The sequence below is a fragment of the Pagrus major genome, chromosome 6 (assembly GCF_040436345.1).
Source record: "Pagrus major chromosome 6, Pma_NU_1.0".
NCBI classification, from domain to species: domain Eukaryota; kingdom Metazoa; phylum Chordata; class Actinopteri; order Spariformes; family Sparidae; genus Pagrus; species Pagrus major.
The window spans coordinates 37,027,334-37,047,708 of NC_133220.1; the positions used below are offsets into that span (position 1 = coordinate 37,027,334).

At 40.4% G+C, this 20,375-nt stretch overlaps 1 protein-coding gene across 1 annotated transcript in view; it reads left to right on the forward strand.

The window, feature by feature from the left end:
* LOC140997979 (copine-9-like) overlaps positions 1 to 20,375 on the forward strand; it is a 325,346-nt gene that overhangs the window by 254,153 nt on the left and 50,818 nt on the right. Inside the window, exons 12-17 of the mRNA XM_073468074.1 lie at positions 157 to 232; positions 532 to 585; positions 768 to 829; positions 2,801 to 2,847; positions 3,398 to 3,579; positions 14,040 to 14,167. Coding sequence (XP_073324175.1) covers positions 157 to 232; positions 532 to 585; positions 768 to 829; positions 2,801 to 2,847; positions 3,398 to 3,579; positions 14,040 to 14,167 — 549 coding nt within the window. The remainder of the gene's footprint in view (positions 1 to 156; positions 233 to 531; positions 586 to 767; positions 830 to 2,800; positions 2,848 to 3,397; positions 3,580 to 14,039; positions 14,168 to 20,375) is intronic.

A 20,375-nucleotide genomic window follows, 5' to 3' on the forward strand; every position in this document is an offset into this window, starting at 1 on the left:
GTTGACGTATTTGAGGAGGTGGGAGTGAGAACGTGTTGAAATGCAGTGTAAATATGATGGTCTTGGTGTGGTTTATTGGATGAAGCAAATTTCTGATGTAGTTTTCCTCTGTCTTCTCTCTGTGTCTACTCCTGTCTAAATCAATCTGTCTGTCAGTCATGACTTTATCGGAGAGTTCACCACCAGCTATAGAGAATTGTCCAGAGGCCAAAGCCAGTTCAATGTCTATGAGGTAAAATACAAGAATAGCAAAGAAAAAGTTAAACAACTTTGATCAACAAATAAGATTTTTTCCAAAACTTTATTTTCCTGAAAGTGAAAAGGATTTTAAAAATGTAACAATGTTTTTGGAACAGTGTTTTATATTATTCATTTAAGCAATGTTTCTTGTATTATAAATTCCAGCCCTCATCTTGGGACAATAGATTTTAGATGTCCACCAACAATAGCTCTGGCTTGCAATGAATGACTACACGTTTCTGCACAGCTTAGTTCGAAAACTAATTTCTTGTTTCCTGTCTCTCGGTCAAGGTTTTGAATCCAAAAAAGAAAGGCAAGAAGAAGAAATACGTCAACTCAGGGACGGTAAGACCTGTTGGAGTGTATTTTATCAGCAGCAGTCACATGTTTCATGGACATAAGTCAAAGCAAAGACAGTCTCTGGTCATATCAGCAGTGACATGTCAGATGGTATTCGGCGTGAGCCTCCATTTGATCTATCTCTGCCCTCTTCCTGTTCTTCCTTTCACTTTCTCTCCATCTTCAAGGTGACTCTGCTGTCTTTCAAAGTGGAGTCAGAATACACATTTGTTGACTTCATCAGAGGAGGGTAAGAGCCCCATCTCTATAATATATGTGACTATGGGAAGCAATTAAAGGACTGTGCTGGGATTTTTGGGTGTTTTAAGGCCTGGTCACAGAAAGTAACACTCTGTAATAAATATGGGCTTTCTTATGAAATATTTGGCCCTAGATTATTCATAACTACTCATGGTGAACTAGTTGGTTAACTGCTATAGCTGTGAACCAAGAGCTAATGGTTCACACACTAGCTGGCTGGGCTAGCACTGCTCAGACCCAATAGATCCCAGAGCTTGTCTCAATTTTCTCTCTACCATTCTGTTTACTCACCCTGTATGGAAGAATTATCCTATCTTTATTCAAGAGCATAGATTTTCAGTTTGTGAGCATGATTTCATTCCTTTTCAGTGACACAGCTCCTTCTCGTGCTCAGATTTATTCTCCTCACGCTCACATTTTGTGCTCGCACTGAGCTGTTTGCTGCTTTCTTTCAAAATGTGTGCTTGAACTCAAAAATCACATGCTTCTGCTCACACAATTTCTTCTTGCACACAAAAATTTCACTCGCATTCAAATATGTCCTGTGCTCGCTCAGATCTAAAGTCTGCACGCTCAAACCTAATGTGCACGCACTCAGAACAAGCACCTCCTCTCCGGTTGAGGTATCTGCTCAGACTCAAGGCTGTCCCTCCCTGCGCTTAAAATATTGTGTTTCACCAGCCAATAGGGGACAGCTAGAGTGTGGACCAATCAAATGACGGATGCCGCCTTGGGTGCGTTCCTTCGCATTTTTTTTGAGTGCTCCGTAGGGGCGGGTATATGGTCTGTTTGTAAAACTGCTTCTCTCAAAATACACCAATTTACCATATTAGCCAGTTATTTGAATCGTCACCTATTTAAGACGCCAGCATATTTATGTATAATTAATCTTAAATAATCCTAAAAAGAGTTATCGTAGTTTAGATTTTTTTCAATTTAATATTAGCGGATATCTGTTATATAGTATAAATACTCATATCAGCGTAGGAGTGTTAAGCGACAAAATCACCTCAATATACATCAACAACACCAACATGCCCACTAACTTGGCACAACTGCAATTATGTGAAAGGAGAGTTGGTCAGTTCTGTGAGCTGCTAATATACAGGACCAGCTCTACAATGTTTAAGTTATGGGTTTTGGTCAGCGTTCAACAAGATGACATCGCCAACGCGACTGTTGGCTGCGTAGTCTTTAGAATAACGTATTTTAACAGTTTTATATTTGAATAGTTTTTTTATTATCTTTTAAATTGACAAACGTCATATGTGTGATTCATGGCACAGTTCCATTAGTGAATGGAGAGAGGCACCGAATTTATTGACCCTACCATTCATATTTATTCTGAAACAAGGTCCCATGTTGGTTCACTTTAAGGGGTGTGACTTCACATCTCTACACTAGCTTGTGTATTTGCAAGTTCACCAAAGTGAAACTTTGGGGAAAAAAATGCAGATTTACATAATCCTACAAATGATAATTTATACAGCGTATTTATTGCCAATTGCAATATTCACACTATACTTGAAATTTTGACTCAATAGCTTAGTGGGTACCGTATTCATAAATTCATCATAGCCTTTTCTAATAGTTCTCTGATGTCCGCTGTGATGTAAATTGCATGTCTCTGAAGATTAGAGACAATTTTATACTGTACTCAAATAAAATGAAACCAATGTCAATCCCTTTTACAAATCTGAAATACCTTTGTTTTTCTAAAGCGTGTAAGGAATACAGCATGGGATTTGGAGTGATATAAAAAAATGAGAAACACTTGAGCACAAGTCTGACTTGAATATCAGCACAATACAGTGGCTGTCAACACTTTGTAAGTTTTGATGCCATTGATGAGTTTCTTAGTGTAGCCTGAACAGCTGTAAATGTGCTCCCATCTTGAGATACTGGTACATTCCTAACAACTACGTTTCAAATGGTACTGATGTGCTCAATCTCTCACCAGGACACAGCTCAATTTCACTGTGGCCATAGACTTCACAGCGTCCAACGGTAGGACCCAGTTACATCTTTGTGCATGCAGGAAATGTCCACACATCTGTTGTTCTGTGAAAATGTTTTACCTACTCCATCCATCCATCCATCCATCCATCAATCCATCCATCCATCCACCCCAGTGTTATTGTACAGGAGGCTGTGATGTAGAACAGATAAAGCTGTTTCAGGTTTAGAGTAGAGCGTTTAAGCCTCAGAGAAACAGAGTGACTGGACATTTGATTCATTATTATTTTGCCACACTAAATTATTTGAATCTTCATATCCACTAAGTGAAAGTACTGATACTGTCAAAAAATAATGAAATTACTACAATGTGATTGATTTCAATTGTAGAGGTCACACATAATGAACTGACAGATACTTGATATTAAGTGGTAGTCTGAGGCTGAAGTACAGGTCAAGAAGCATATTTTGATACACATATACATATATATATACAGTTTTTGTATCAAATTGCAACATGCCTTTTGTTATCCATCTATAATATGAGGTGTGTGTGTGTGTGTGTGTGTGTGTGTGTTTGGGTGTGGTGCTTTCTCTCCAGGTAACCCATCCCAGCCCACCTCACTGCACTACATGAGTCCGTACCAGATGAATGCATATGCCATGGCACTGAAGGCCGTGGGGGAGATAATCCAGGACTATGACAGTGACAAACTCTTTCCAGCATACGGCTTTGGAGCTAAACTTCCCCCGGACGGAAAGATCTCCCACGCATTCCCACTGGTAAGAGACACTGATGTAAAGACACTGACAGAGAAAGGGTAGTTTTGTGGCAATATGCACTCCTAAAGCTCAAAAGTCTTCTGATTTCAGGTGGCTAAGGAGCTAAATCGGGGTCAAATGTTTTGTACTTGAAAAAGTAAAATTTGAAACTGAAATTTCAAGTTTTGATCTTGAATTTTGAAAAATACATCAATGTATTCAAAATAAAAATAAATGTACAAAAAGTTTTTTCAGGTTAAAAATAATTATGATCAACTCTGGTAATTCTTTTGAATAAATCATTTATTTTCATTTTTCACTTTCATATGTTTTGATATTTGGGATCCTATTTCTTTCAGTTGCAAGTTTTATCTTTTCAGATTCAGATCTTAGTTTTTTTTCAGTTTCAGATCTTTTTTTCAGTTTCAGATCTTTTTTTGACAAAATCACGCCAGATTGTGCACAGACACCCAGACTTTAAGTACTGAAATGTCCGATTTCCACGTAGCACTGTGAATGCCTCGCAGTGTCCGCTGGCAATGGCGTCCGGTTCTGCTGGCTCACCTGCTGGACCCAAAGATGTCAGAAACATTGTATGTTGTTACAAAACGATCATTTTCATCATTTTGATATTTATCACGATTTCCCAACCTTACTTTTCTCACCTGTGTGCTGGGTCCAGCAGGTGAGCCAGCAGAGCCGGACGCCATTGCCAGCAGACACTGCAAGGCATTTACAGTGGTACGTGGAAATCGGACATTTCATTACTTAAAGTGTGGGTGTCTGTGCACAATCTGGCGTGATTTTGTCGCTCCTGTACTAAAGTTGGTCCTCAGTACTGTCTAAAACAGCTTCCACATCTCACATCTAAACAGCCTTGGAAATTAAAACAGTTTTTGCCGTGCAGGATATTCGTGCATGGTGTGCAAATGGAAGTTTGTCACTGACAGCAGTTTTTTCACTGCCAATCATGTGACGTAGCCGAATCGTTTTAGATCCTACGTTCCCTGAAGGCAACATGATAGGGGAAGGTCTGTAGCCTTTTGGTTAAGCTGTCTGTCATGATTCCACACCCCTCTCAGCTGATGCCACGCCCCCCACACTAGATCAGGGTCAAAAGTCTGAGACTGAAAAAGAAAGATCTGAAACTGAAAAAAAGATTTGAAACTGTAAAAAAAACTAAGATCTGAATCTGAAAAGATGAAACATGCAACTGAAAGAAATAGGATCCAAAATATCAAAACATATGAAAGTGAAAAATGAAAATAAATGATTTATTCAAAAGAATTACCAGAGTTGATCATAATTATTTTTAACCTGAAAAAACTTTTTGTACATTTATTTTTATTTTGAATACATTGATGTATTTTTCAAAATTCAAGATCAAAACTTGAAATTTCAGTTTCAAATTTTACTTTTTCAAGTACAAAACATTTGACCCCGATTTAGCTCCATAGGTGGCCAGTGGAACACATACTATTTTGTCACAAAAAACATTCATGAAGTTTGGTTCAGTGATGAATTTATTATAGTCTTCTGAAAATGTGACCAAATCTGCTGGATCAAAACTATACATACAGTAATTCTAATATTTGGTTAAATGTCCCTTGGTCATTTTCACTTCAATTAGGTGTGTTTGATAGCCATCCACAAGCTTCTGGTCGTCCTCTGGCTGAATTTTTAACCACTCCTCTTGACAGAATCGGTTCAATTAAGTTTGTTGACTTCCTGGCACAGACTTGTTTCTTCAGCACAGTCCACATGTTCTCGATTGGGTTCAAGTCAGGACCTTGTGAAGGCCATTCCGAAACCTCTATTCTAGCCTGATTCAGTCGTTCCTTTACCACTTTTGATGTGTGTTTGGGATCATTGTCCTGTTGGAACACCTAAGTGCCAAGACCCAATCTTCTGCTGAAGAATTTGGAGATAATCCTCCTCCAACTTCATTATTCCATTTGCTTTCTTTAGAGCATCAGATCCACTTGCAGCAAAATAACCCCACAGCATAATAAAATCAGAATTGGAAATACTTTATTATCTCAGAGGGGAAATTTTTTATGTTACAGCTGCTCCCATTCTAAGTTCAGAATATGCAGAAATAATAGTAATAGTGATGATGATAATAATAATTATATCTATATATAAACAAGAACAACAAAAACAAAACAAAAATACAAGAAATGTACACTCCACTGGAATAAATATACATATATACAGAGCAATAATGCCAAAGTTGAAAACTTTGTGTCTGACACTCAGAGCGAGGAATGGAATAGGCAGAGCTGGCCCGAGGCTTAAGCGAACTAAGAGGCTGCTTGGGGCCCCCTGGCCACCAGGGGGCCCCCAATTGAGAAAAAAAAAGATTTTTTTTTTTTTTTTTTTTTTTACTTGTGTAGCTAGGTGAACAAGAGACCAAGACTGTTTTCTGTTAAGACAGTGTTTTATTATTCTGTAGGGAATTATTAGTGTTAGCAGTTTCTTTTTGTTTAGGTGACACTGTCACTTTAAGAGCGGCGCAGCGGTAGGTTGTGCGAGATCACGGGAGATCAAGGGGGATCATGGGAAATCACGGCATTCCCATGCAGAGTTAGTTACACGGAAGTAGCAGTAGCGGGAGTGAAAGATGGACTGCTGAGATGTGTATTCTGATGTCGCGTGTGAAAAATATCCCCATAGATAAAGCACAAGAATAACTGTTTGCATAAACTGTGTCCATTTTTATGTGTTTGATGAATTTAGAGGGGAGATAGAGCGCATTGAGGTCAAGGTGTGTGACTTGGCGCACGAGCTGCACACAGGAGTGCCAGTGAGTTTAAGACTATTCACAAAATGTGTTTTAAGCTCATGCATTTTGTTCATTAGTGTAATTCACAGTATGTTTTCTGTAACTAAAGAATATGCTGTAATGTGACTATGAGTTATGTGGCTGGGAAAATGTATGTATTTGTTTTTCTGTTTTTTATTTTATTTATTCAGAAAGAGCCACTACTGTTGTCTAGTCAAGTCTAGAGTGTCTAGTCAAGTCTAGAGTCACTTTTAACTGGAGCAAATGTCTAGGACACAGAGATAAGCTTTTGAAGTTCATAAGCTAACTGAGGTTTGCCGTCAGTGTGATGCAGCCTACAGTGAGGAAAAATATTTTGTTTGTTTGATACTGATTACCTCAAATCCTCAAAATTGCAGTGTTAATGCTGTTTCTTTTATAAATTGCAGTCAGGGAATAAAAGACCCACAATAATTATTCTACTGTGTCCGGTCGACTTATTCATGACCTGGCCACACCTGTTTACAACAAATGCAATCTCTGCTGTTGCATTTTGTTATTTTTCAATTCAAGTTCAGTAAACCACACTTAGGGCTTCACTTTGAATATGAAAGTTTAAAATACATTTGTGATTTTAGTACCCTCCAAGGTTAAAAGGTGATGATTTGGTGTAAATAACAACTATATTAATACAGGGGTCTACCAAGCCCAGGGGGGCAGAGGTCTAGAGGGGCCAGGAGCCCCAAAACATTAGTGGCATGTGAGCAAGGATGGATTACTGAATGAGCCTACCGGGCCCAAGAGGTCAAGGGGCCCTAAAGCCCAAGTCGTTGCGTGAAGTAACTACCTCAATAAGTCAAAAAGCAAAAGGCTATGAATCTGAACGAATTTAGGTATTGCCCTTCTCCAGCTGGCCATCCCAAAAATGTACCAGAATACAGGAAATCACCTTATGCATCTGTGCCCAGGAGGACAGTAGTTCATAATCCATCACTGTATTAATACAATTTACTGTATAATGTAACATTATAGTGTGACATTTGTGTCAATAATTGTCAAGCACAGGTGACTCCGCGGTGGTGGGAGGGGGGCCCCAAATCAAATTCTGCTTAGGGCCCCCAAAAGACTTGGGCCGGCACTGTGAATAGGTATGGTGTTGTTGGGGTTGAAGGCCTCACCTTCTCTCCTCCAAACATACTGCTGCTCATTGTGACCAAACAATTCAGTTCTTGTTTCATCTGACCACAGAGTTTTTCTCCACAAGGTTTTTTCTTTTTCTGTGGACACTGTCACCTGTCTTCCAGCAGCTTCTAATTCATTGCAGACTTGCTTTTTGGTGGTTTTTGGTTGACTCTTGACCGTCTTGACCAGTTTTCTCTCAGCAGCAGGTGATAGTTTGTGTTTTCTTCCTGATCGTGGCAGTGACGCAACTGTGCCATGCACTTTATACTTACAAACAGTTGTTTGTACAGTTGATCTTGGGACTTGTAACTGTTTCCTGACTTGTTCAAATCAATAATGAGCTCTTTCAGATCAATGCTGAGCTCCGTAGACTTCTCCCATTGTAGTGTTTGTGGCTGAGTCTAGTGGGTGTATCAAACAAGCCCTTTTAAAATGGGCCCAGAAAAGTCACCAGCTGTTATTATTCATTATCACTCAGAAGAAGAGGCCATGCTACAAAGCATGTTGATTCACACAACCTTCTATAATCACCAAAATTGATCATTCAAGTCGTTATATATTGTTCATTAATTCATTAAATTCATTATTGAACAAAACTTTTTGAATGTTTTTTGTGACAAAGTAGTATGTGTTCACTCACTCCATCACAGAAAAATGAGAGTTGTGGAAATCATTGGAGCTCAAGACTGCCACGGTGGGCACCATAGTAGCTCAGCTGGTAGAGCATGCAACCCATGTACAGAGGCTTTGTCCTCGCTGCAGCAGTCCAGGGTTTGAGTCTGACCTGGGGCCATTTGCTGCATGTTGTCCTCCCTCTCTCTTATCCCATTTCCTATCATCTCTCATGTTGTCCTGTCAATAAAGCCATGAAAAGGCCAAAACAATACTTTAAAAAAGACTGCAATGATACACATGTTCTTTAAGGGTTACTGTTTACTGTATTTGTAAAGTTTGACATGCTGACATCAATACAATGTCTTCTTTTATAACTGAGTGTAAATGGTGGCTCTCAAATGCGTCCTCAAGGTGTCAGGGGAGTGTTCACACCTGTATTTAGAGCTGTCCACTTGTGATCAACTCACTCAGGACGCATATTGGTTGCAAATCTGAACAGCTCATGGTCAAAATCTAGCTTTGCACCATTGTTTTTTGTGCATAGTGTTTAATCAAATGACCACAATCTAACTGACACACAACCAATGTGGGGCAGGTAGTAGGTAGCGGATGAGGACTGATAATGACTGATGAATTATAATATGTGATCATTTTTATGTTCATTTTAAGTTTCAGCCACTATGAAGACTGTGGAGGAATATTTTCATGTGTGGGTTCCTGTTTTGTGTGTACACGTGCATGCACACAAGGACACAATGTACTGAAGTGAATGCGGCAATTCAACTCAGGACAACTTGTAAGTCAATGAAAGGGAAGGTTACATAAATCCACAAGCTGCAGGCATTGTGGAGTAGTCTTGTGAAGTGGATGACTGAGGCAGAGGAAAGGAGCAAGATGTGGGAGGAAGAAAACATTGTGAATCACACCGCACGGTGAGAGAAAAGGTTAGTCTGTTTGATGGTATGGGAACGATGGAGACGGAACAGAGAGCAGACAGACAGACAGGCAGCAGCACAGACAGACATTTTGATGATGCACTGCTTTGTTTAGCATTGCCAGCCAAAAGGGGTGCACCGATAGCAATTAGCAAAGCAGCAAAATGAAAAAACGTCTTATCCTTGGATTCCAAGTCTCCCTGGACAGGAAATGAGGAGAGAAGTGGGTGGGAGAATAACAGAAAAAAGAAGAGTGTTATATTTGTCGCTGCTCCAAGGCTGCAGGAGAAGATTAGTGGATTAGAGTTTTTAAGACGATGATGATATGGCAAGATCTTTTGATATGGCTGTAAACATCTCAATGACACACCTCATGTCTTTCATTAGTTGAACATAGATTTTTTTTCTGACCTGAAACTGTCGTTCTCGATCATTGTTTGTCAAATCCCATGCTCCTCCTGGCCCCCTCGCAGTCAGAAGTCAGTGGTGGACAAGAGCGTCAGCATCTGGCTTGTCTACATTCATTACTTTGTGTAACTTTGCTCCTTTCCATGCAAGCAGCTGCTTGATCAACTTTCCCAATTAGAGTTCACCTCAGCGTGACAAATCCCGGCACCGCATCATGCTAAGGCAACTCTAATTAGGAAGCCATTGTTTGGAAGGTGCTCGGAGCATATCGAGCAATCTAGAGTTCATCAAATGTAAAGTTTCACTATCTTGTCTCATAATATATGGCTCACACAGAGTATAGTGAGATAATGACCTGTGCTGTTTATATTCTTTAAAATGAGAGGAGGCTGGCATTGTGTGAAATGCTTCTATAATTAGACAGATCAGGGCTCAGATTAAGGTCAAAATAATTAATTAACCAGCAGCACCTGTTTATATTAACTCCTAATAAAGAACATATGAACATAGACAATTTTAAATAGCTCACATTTCAATAAATTAGGAGTCAATGAAGAGCACTCTCCTTCACATGGACATTGGATCAGAAATCTGTCTTTCATCAGCGGATGTGACACTGATGAACTTGGAGCTGCAGAGCTCCTCTGTGTGTCTTAATTAACACTGGCCTCTGAATCTGTTTTTGATGCTTTAAAGAAATCCATGTTATTTAACAAAAACTTGAGTCTCAGAGGAAACAATTAAAAAGTCATCTTGGAGAGAGATAGCAGAAAGCCTCAGAGCGTGCCCATGACCCTGCCTTTACAGGAGGGGATGGTGAGCTGTCAACAGCCACTGCAAAAGAAGCACGGACACATGGTGTTTGAAAAATGTCTCAACAAAAGCTGGATGGGACTGAAATCCAGTGATACAGTGGTCATTTTCATTCTCTGTGGATGGAGGTGTAGTGTAGTCATGTCAGATAGTTGTACTCTTACAAGCACTGAAATGTTTTCTGCAGTCTGAATATGGGTAATACTATGCATAGAAAATTCAGCCTTTACCATCACCGAGCCACCAGGGACCTTCACTGTGATAAACAAACACTTAAACTGTATTCACTGTACACTCTATGCTAATTCTATTCACAAGTCTGACGTGCCGACACTGGAAAATTACAAAAATTAACCATATTCAAAAATGTCAGCATCCAAATTAAAACTGCAATGAAATGCAATGCAAAGTAGAAATGGAGGAGCTGCTCACAGATATGCGGTGTGGACAGTTGGGATGACAGCTCCACACACGTGGAAAGACAAAATGAAGGATTTATTTTATGGAAAAACTCACTCACTAGTGAACGAGAAGATCTGAAAATTAAAACCTGCAGGAGAGTTGCAAAGATTTACTTTCAGTGTCATTCTTAAATGCAGCATTTAGAAAATATATCAGTTTCTTGTATGCTAACTGCCAAAACAGCACAGCACAGACGTCACTCTCTGACATGTCTTCTAATATTTTCAAAGTGACAGGCAACCAAATTAAACCCACCGTTACCTTGAATAAAATTACAGATTTCTCTGGCTTGCTATAAACATTTGGAGTAATGTAAGTAGACAACTCAAAAATATATAGAAGGTCCAGTCGTTTTTAGACATTTTAATGCAGAAATTTGACAGATTATATTTGCAAAATAAGGCCTTAACTTCAAACATTTTCTTCTATCTTCATAGAAAAATAAAACCAACTTGCAATAAGAGATATTTTTTATTACTTGGAGCAGCAGACACAAGTTTTAAATACATCGTCTCCTTTTAAACTGATACAGCAGATATGTTAGCAAACAGTTGCGCATCCAAGAAATCACAACATTAACTTAATTTAGAGTTGTGTTTCTTCCAGTATTCACTTTTCATTTCATCCTTTCGAAAGTGTACGGTGGTTCTGAAGCTTTTTCAGTTAAAACAGCTGCCTCCTGCAGCCAAAAACAACACCGATGAGAGAAATGAGACTGAACCAAAATAATAAAGTTGTGGCCCTTAAAGCCAAAACACTGAGCTGAAAGCTTGGTAAATCAAAGATTCCAGAGATAATTCACTTGGAATTCATATGGAATACTGATAATGTAAAATATTCTGTTCAGTGTATCATTGTGATGTGCATCATGGCATCTAAGTCATGAACCTTCTTGGTATCTCATTTAATCTGAAACCATTCGTCATGAACAGGAAACTCATCAAGCTGAAAGCTCCTCAGTGTAGGTGGAGTGTAGGAGTGAGCCTCACACAAACAAATAATAGAGGGTTAGAGAAGAATATCAAAATTATTGCGTTAGGCTCAATGTCTTTCAATCAAATGTCCCTACAACCAACTAACCCTAACCCTAACTCTAACCCTCTTACTTCAAATAATCAGAAACCAAATGATCATTCCTTAGTGGTGTAAAGAGGACAGATTCAGGCTTACTTTATCTAAGAGGTAATGCATAAAAGCAAGACAACATTAACATGATTCTGATCGAGTGGATTTCTTTATTCTCCAGAGAGACTGACTGAAGTGTGTTTCCAAAAAAACCCACAGCTTTTCAAACTTATAACTTTATTACATTCACAACAGTGATGCAGGCACTCAAGGGTTAACAGAGTACTGCAGCAGGGAACTGATAGATCATTCCCCTTTTGACAGTTTGAAGTCATGGTGGGAACACGGGTTAGCGATATTGCTCTCTGTCTCTAAAGTGACAGCTTAAGTAGGTACACCTCTGTGGCTGCTCGGTAATGCAAATATGTTATTGTCTTATCATATGGTAGCAACTCACTGAGCAAAGCTTGGAGACAGGGTCAAGAGGTTCAGCTGCTGTTCAGACCAAACATCAGAATGGGGAGGACACGTGATGTATGTGACTTGTAACATTCAGGAGTGGTGCTTAAAGTATTGTTGCTGACCACATAATTTATGGCCAATGCTACCTGACAACATAACATGACAGCGGTTGACTTCAGTGGTTTCCACTGTCAGAGATTTTAATCCACCAATTAAGTTGTCCTAGTGCTTGTTGAATGGTTGAACAGTATGACAGTAATTGCTATGGTTACGGTGGCACATGAAGATGCAGCAGCCGGTAGCTCCTCCAAATTGTGCTACATTTTTTTTTTACCATCATTTTACGGCTTTATTCGAAATACATACTGCCATCATCATTGGAGAAGAAAGTGGGTGTTGTAGATTAACAGCACCATACTTTCAGACCATCACAGCCCACACCGTCTTTTGACTATCCAACCTGACTGCTTGGACTGCCCCATGGAGGAAAAGAGTCGGAATAAGAGCCATGCTAATCCTGCTTGGTTTAAGGCTGCTTCTGGCTAATTTCTGGTCACGGGAAAAGGAAATGGACAAAATGGGACTTGCAAACCTGCAAAACAACGTGAAATCAGAGACTGCTGTGGCCACAGAGACCTGTCCACCACAACATCTCGGATCAAGCTGTTGCACTCGACCGTGTTCTGAGCCAACAGAGTGTAGGACTACAAGAGGAGAGGTGGACTCTGTGTTTATAACATGGATGCTTGGTGCCCACATACAGTCAAAGTTGATGGACAGTGTTTCCCAGATGTCGAACTTTTGATATTTAGATGCCAACCACATTATCATCACCATCTTGTTGCTGCTGCTTACATTCACCCTGAGGCAGAATCAAAAGATGTACTACATGTTTATGTTTATTTGTATATTCATAACTGTATATATGTTCTGTGATTTGTCTAGCATGAAGGAGTTCACAAACTTTCATTTCGTTATGCAACCCTGTGTTGTATGGTGATCTTGTATCTTGTACCTTATACAATATGGCCCCTCTCTATAACTGAGGGCTTTTCAGACCACCTTTGAGCATTTCTGTTTTGGAACAGTTTTAAACACTTTTGCTCTCTGACATGGTCAGCAGACACATCATACAAACCATTAACTTTGAGTACGCCAGCATTTTTCAGCGTTTCTTCAATGTGCAGCTGATAAATGTGCAGTACCTGCGTGAGGCTATCATGTCAGCATGGACCACAATCTCTAAGCTATTTTTGCTGAACCTTGTTGAATCCATGTCACACAGAGTTCAGGTTGTTCAGGTACAAGGAAAGATCCTACCTTGCATTGCATGGGTGTTTCTTATAATGTGACCACTGAGTTCAAGCAAGCACACAAAAGAAACCAGGCTGATGAAGCTGGTGTCAGTAAACTGGCCAGTCATCAGTGTTGAGTGTGTGGGTGCAGGTAAAGAGGGGGGCTGTTCTGGAACACATTGTTGAGCTTTCTTTGTGGTGGGCACAACTCAATGAAACAGTGAGAGGGTGCCCACCTGATGACCCTGTAGACTGGGTGCACTCTTACACTCAAGTTTTAAGAGTCATGATTCAGTGTGGAAATTTGCTGGTTACTGGCTATCTGTAATACCAGTGGAACTAGATAAATATTGACAGTGGCTTAACTTAAATGACAATAAGACTGATGGCCAATATTTCACAAGATCAGACAAAGAATCCTTATTGTTTTCTTCAGATAGTTTCAGTGTTTTTCCACAAACTGAGTTTTCTTTCTTGCAGAACTCAAATTCAGAAAACCCAAACTGTGTGGGCATCGAGGGCGTACTAGAGGCTTACTTCCAGAGTCTGCGAACTGTTCAGCTGTATGGCCCAACCAACTTTGCTCCTGTCATCAACCAGGTGGCTCGGTGAGAGATGCATAGAAACACATACACACACACACACAAACACACACACACACACACACACACACACACACACACACACACCCCTTGATACACATTCTTATGTAATGTATTGTATGCATGTCATGAATACAAACAGAAAATGTTGTGAGGCAACTTGATGGCAGAAAGCAAAAGATGTGACATGCATATCATAAAAACTGTCTGTCAATCATCCCTGTAAGGAAATCACAGTTAATGTTCCGTGTTTATTCCATATATTTTCAGATTTTAAAGGTGGAGATTTCTTGTAAACAAAAAAAAAGTCTAACAAATGTGCCTGGTGCATTTGCTTCCTCAAAAAACACTTGTAAAGCATACATGTGGACAGGAAGAAGAAGAAGAAGACTGGTAGCAAGTAAACATGGATGTAAACAATGCAGGATTTAACACAGTTAAAAACTTTGCAGATGTTTTATGAGGATGGAAAAGCACTCAGTGTTTGTTAAAGCTCAATCATACACAATTTTTTTGTTTACAAGACAACAAACAAGTGCCAAACAAGGTGGGAACACATCACCAGTACCTTCACAGTGTCCTTCACAGAGTCAGGATTAAGTTCATTGAGTTTTGATTTGTGTCACATCTCTGCAGCAGATGACCATGTCCTGACCTGCGACAGGAACCAGTATCACAAACACTGTTTCTTCCAGCATGAAGCTGTATTTTAATGAGAGTGTGTTTTAATGTATAATAATGTATTTTAAAGTAAGGCAACCCCTTTACATCATCTGCACAGAGCCCCCGTGGTGATACTGCTGGAGGCTTTAACTCCGTCATGAATGACTGACACTGTAGTAATTCAATCTCAGCTTTGTGCTGTTTTAAAATCTGCCTAATTGTCTCCCATCACGTCACTTGCCCCAAATAATTAATTGTGATGATGACCCAACCAAAAATATATATATATATTTATATATATATATATATAAATATATAATAAATATAATGAAATAAATAGTTTTCAGTTTCAGCAACTAAAACGACTGATAAAGTTTGTGTTGTTAAGGCTAGTCTTTGCAGAAATCACTGTCATGCAGAGGAGGATTAAGGTAGTCATGGGCCCCTAGGCTATTTTTTATGTGGGCCCCCCCTTATGCATCATGCTCTCCCAGAAAAAATGTAATTTTGCACCATGTGTAACAGTGCAGGAGAATATTTGGCAAACATGATCCACACACACTCCAGTTAGCACACAGGTAGGTCAAATCGAATCGATGAGCTTGATTGGATGAGGTGACCCGTGTCTGCCCAATCAGTGCTGTTTTGTTTGTTTATTACCCCATGGACCAATAGAGGTCAATGAATTTTTCCATTATTGTACAAGTACCATAATTATACAAGTGTATTTAAATTTCTAAAAAATAATCTGACCAATTCAAGGACCCCTCCACAGGGGTGGAGCAGCAATTTTAAATGTGGGGGGTTCTGGGGTAGCACATGAGCACCGCAACCACCTTTGGCCCCTGTTTCAGTCTCCAAAACTAATGCGATGCATTTCTAGATTTTCTTCACTAGGATATGCCAATAATATTGCATTCAAAATGTACGTTATAGCACAACGCTCTTTAACCTAAGATACTATATATTCACAAGCAATCACATACCATGGTATTAAGAAATTAATGTATATGTCTTATTAAAGAACAAGTGTGAGTGAGTGAAATTGGCAAGAACACTGTGTTCCTCCCTCTTCTCTTGTGTTATCTCCCTCTCCTTCTCTCATGTTCTCCCCTTCTCCTTCTTTTGTGTTCTCCCTCTCTTCTCCTGTGTTCTCCCCCTCTTGTCTTCTCTCCAACTTCTCTCCTGTTCTCTCCCTCATCTTCTCCATGCTCTCCTTTGTCCTGACTCCTGAACTTCCCTTCCTCAGAAACATCCTACATAAAGAACTCAGTGTTAATATTCCTGAACATGTAAACTTAGAACAAACAGCCTTGATTTTGATGAGGAAACATTCAATTCTTTTGTTGTTCTTTTATCTGCTTTTTATTAATTATTTTACATATATTTTGTTGTTCTAATCTGTTTTAACTAACTTTCATTCTAGCCTTTATTGTACTCTATATTATTTTATTCCTCTTATTATTTAAGATTTTAATAGTTTTATTGCATTTCATTGTCTTTATTTCTATTCTTTTCTAGTTTCTGAGAGCAGTAACAGGGATGAGTTGATGTAGGAGATTTTCTTCATTGAAAAGAAGGTTTTAAGCTCCAACAAATAGCTTTAAGTTACGTAAATGAACACCTACATGGCATCAATGCAAGAATATGAATGTACTACCATAAAATTGAACTAGTGCATTTATGGATTGAAAGCTAGCTTTCTGTTTCCCTCCTGTCACATAACTCCAATTAAATGACAACTTGACTTGAAAAAGAAGTCAATCTTCTGCTGCCTCTTCCTGTTTGGCATTCCTAACAAAAAGAATAATGATAATGTTGAATAATATCAAAATCAGTGGATGTCTCTAGAAAACTATCTGTCAGTTACCATTAACTTTACCTGGCTTGCATTAACTTTGTTTGCCACCTGGCTTGCTTAATATTAGCGGACATGCCACAAAGCAAGACATAGTTTAGTTATTTACAGACAAAATTCTACATTATTAACTAGTTAAATAACCGTTTCATACCTCTGCTCTGTTCGCTGTCTGCGGCAGCGAGTGACGGCAGCTCCGTGTTAGCATGTACGTGTTTACTTTCCCGGGGGGCGGGACTAGTGGGTTTGGTCAAATGGCTGTGATTGGCTTGATGGCTGTCAATCAATCTAACTTGGCCAATGGGTTTTCATGTATGGGGGACTGAGGTGCGCTCCATTTTAGTACGCTGGTACACCGCGAGGGCGGGCAAACGGTTTAATACCTTAGGAGAAAGTCGGGGGGATGAAATCACCTTGTTTTAAAAGTCCCCCACGGCTGTGACGCCATGGCCCCTCCACACGTGGGGCCCCTAGGCTGCAGCCTAGGGAAGCCTGTGCATTAATCCGCATCTGCTGTCATGGATGAAGGACAGCAACACTTGGTGTTGGTAAGAGACAGGACATAAATCCCAGTGTCAAAGTCTTCACACACTCATCCATCCATGTGCCTCTTTATATTGACGTGACTAGCTGAAGAAAAATGCTTTTGAACCTGTTTCACTTCAGTTGAAGAATGTGACTCATAAGCCCTTTAACAGAGAGACTCTGCTGCATAGAAGACTCTTATTTACACCAGCTCGTTTTTTAAAACAGAAACAACACTGGCATAATGCCGCCCCAATCTGTGATTTTGTGATGTCTAACACAGCAGGATTGACGTCTAGTGTGACGTGTAACAAATGCGTCAATCAATCACTTGGCAACAACAATCATTTAACATCCGTGTTACACACCGGTTGATATCAGCCTCTGCCTGGAGGGTAAGGAGTTCATCATCTCTTCAATATTCAGATATTTTCAGTTGCTGTTCGTCTTTGAGGTAGCTGCTAACTGTGCCAGCTGCTTTTTAAATCACAGCCAGGTCAATAAAATTAGTCTTCACATATTTTCACTCATTTTACAAATGTGCCCCCTTCTTTAAAACTCCCCCCCCCCGGTCTTGCCCTCTATTCAAAACTTGTCCCTGCCTCCTTTACAATTACTTTCTTATTGCATTTCAGTGGATTCTTTTGTCATTGTATCTTTCATTTAATAGCCTATGTAGTTGTCCCATGAATTATTTGAACCTGACCCTGATTATTACTTTCTGGACAACCATGCACCCACAATGTCTGTGCTTCAAATAACGCAAATTGGTATATCTAAGTGAATAAGCCTTGTCTTCCTGCTGAACCCTGCAGCATCATCCTACAAGTTATTTTTAAAAACAAATTACATTCCACCAATAAAACTTTTCTGGAGTACAGCTGGTGTAACGTTTTTAATGGACTTTGGCTGGTTATTACCTGCTATTGTATTTTTAGCCCCCATATGAAGCAATAATATCCTGTCCCAGTTAAGTGTGATGGTGGTTGCATAATCAAATTGAGGGTAGCAGAGCTGTGTTGTTCTGCTGTGGGCTCAAAAGCTTCAGAACTAACATCCATGCAGAGAGAGAACAGCTCCTCCTCCCTCGCTCCCTATCCTCGCACTTTTTCTTTTTCTCATGTCTCCAGATACTTTTTGCTTTGTGATCCCTTTTTTCCTCTTTTTTTTAATTTCCTCCCTCCATTCCTTTACCATTTACTCCGACTTGCTGTCCCCCTCCACCTCTTCCTCTCCCACATCCTCACTGTCTTTCCTCATTTCTTGTTGTCTCCTATCTACGCTCCCTGTTTCTCCTCCTCTGGTTCATTCTCTCCTTTCCTTTCTTCTTAATTTAACTCTTGATCTTTCTCTTCTTCCTCCTCTTGGTCCAGAACTTCCTGTTACTGCTCCTCATCCTCTCCCTCCTCTTCATCCACCTTTTCTTTGTTGTTGCCATCCATGTGGGAGGTTCAGAGTAGTGATGAAAACAAGGATAGAGGAGGAGGAACATACATGGTGCAGTTCATGTATACATAAATATGAAGGACACGTGCAACTGCTCTCACCTCTTTGAGTAACTTATTGGAATGATCATATTATCACAGGCAGTGAAAAATATGCTGCTTCTCTCCAACAGTTAGTGTGTATTACTGCTTATTTTGTCCAATTGTACTGGAGGTCGAACGATTAATCGGGGCCAATAATCCTTTTACAAACTATTGTTGTTGGCTGAACTTGGCTCCGATAGTTGCCGATGGCTGCGCAGCCTCCAACGACCACGCGTTGGAGAACGTCACCATTTTGCATGGAGGATACGCTAACAGGCTGGGCACCCTGTGTGCTATGTGGCAGCTGCGTTACCGATCTGTTGCTGCTCACTCGCGTGTTTGTGTTCCCGCCTCCCTTATCTGTTTACGTGGAGTTTGACTTTGATAATTATCGATAAAAATGATGACGTGAATTTCCTTTATCTTGCTGAAAGAGCAAGAAAGCTGGAGGGGGAACGAGAGGGAGCGAGGGAGAGAAAGTAAAAGTGAAAGAAAGAAAGTGCACAGGAAAAAAATTGCCCCTCACCTGCTGTGTGTGTTCTCTTCATGTCTGTGACATATTCTACACACACAGACATGTTGTATGTCTTTGTGGGCAGGAAGGAAAGCTGGACTATTATCTGTGATGTTTGGTGGAAATACTAGTTATGCCATTATTATTGAAAACAAATAACCAGCCTTCAGTGTATTCTTTACTGTGAGTACAACCGGTTGGCTCAGTCGGTGGCTCGGTGGCTCGGTGTTAAGACGTGTTTTGTGCAGCAGCGTGTCTGAGAGGCCTTCTATCCTAACACTAACCCTGGAGGGTTTATTTCATCGAAAGAAGAGCAACAAACAGCAACTGACTGCTGGATATGATGTTGGCAGTTAATGTTTCTGCAAACTACAGATATATCCAAGGTTGACATTTGTACCAAACTTGTCATATCAGCCGCGAGTGTAGCTGCTACTAGCTTGGTAATTACACACAGACAAGCAGACACACTCACACTCCCAAGCTACTATGCCTACAACGCCGTGTGAGGGCTTCACAGTCCTTAACAAAGCAAATAAAAAGATTGCTGACCTGAAAGAGGATATCCGTAGGCTCTCTGATGAACTGAAAAAGAAGGACTCACTCCTGTCCAGTTTCATGGAAGTGGCATCTGAGCAGTCCAAACAAATCATTTCCCTCTACACAACCATCCGGGACACCGTTCACTGGGACCCTGCCACCAGCCTTCGACTTTCCTCCTGCTCAGCTCCTAACCATCAGGAGTCTTGGGCCGAGGTGGTGGTCCGTGGTAGGAACAGTCGGACGGCCCGGTCTGCCTCCCCACCTCACCTGGACCTCTCCAACCGCTACACGGTACTGTCTGATGATGCCACGGCCCACCCAGGTGACCCAGCTGTCGCCCCGGCTGCTCCGACTCGCCCTCGTCTGGGCCCATCACCGAGAACGACGCCTGCCGATACTGTCAATGCACCTCTACGGGAAAACAGTGTTCAGGCAGCCTGCCACTCTGACTTGAGGCTGGATAAACGGCCGTTGACCGAAGCAACAGCGTCTTCTCGTCGTAAAATGTTAAAGGACGCCGTACTCAGACGGTCTGGATGTCTTCCTTGCCCCGAGCCGAGAAGGGATCCTCATTCCGGGTTC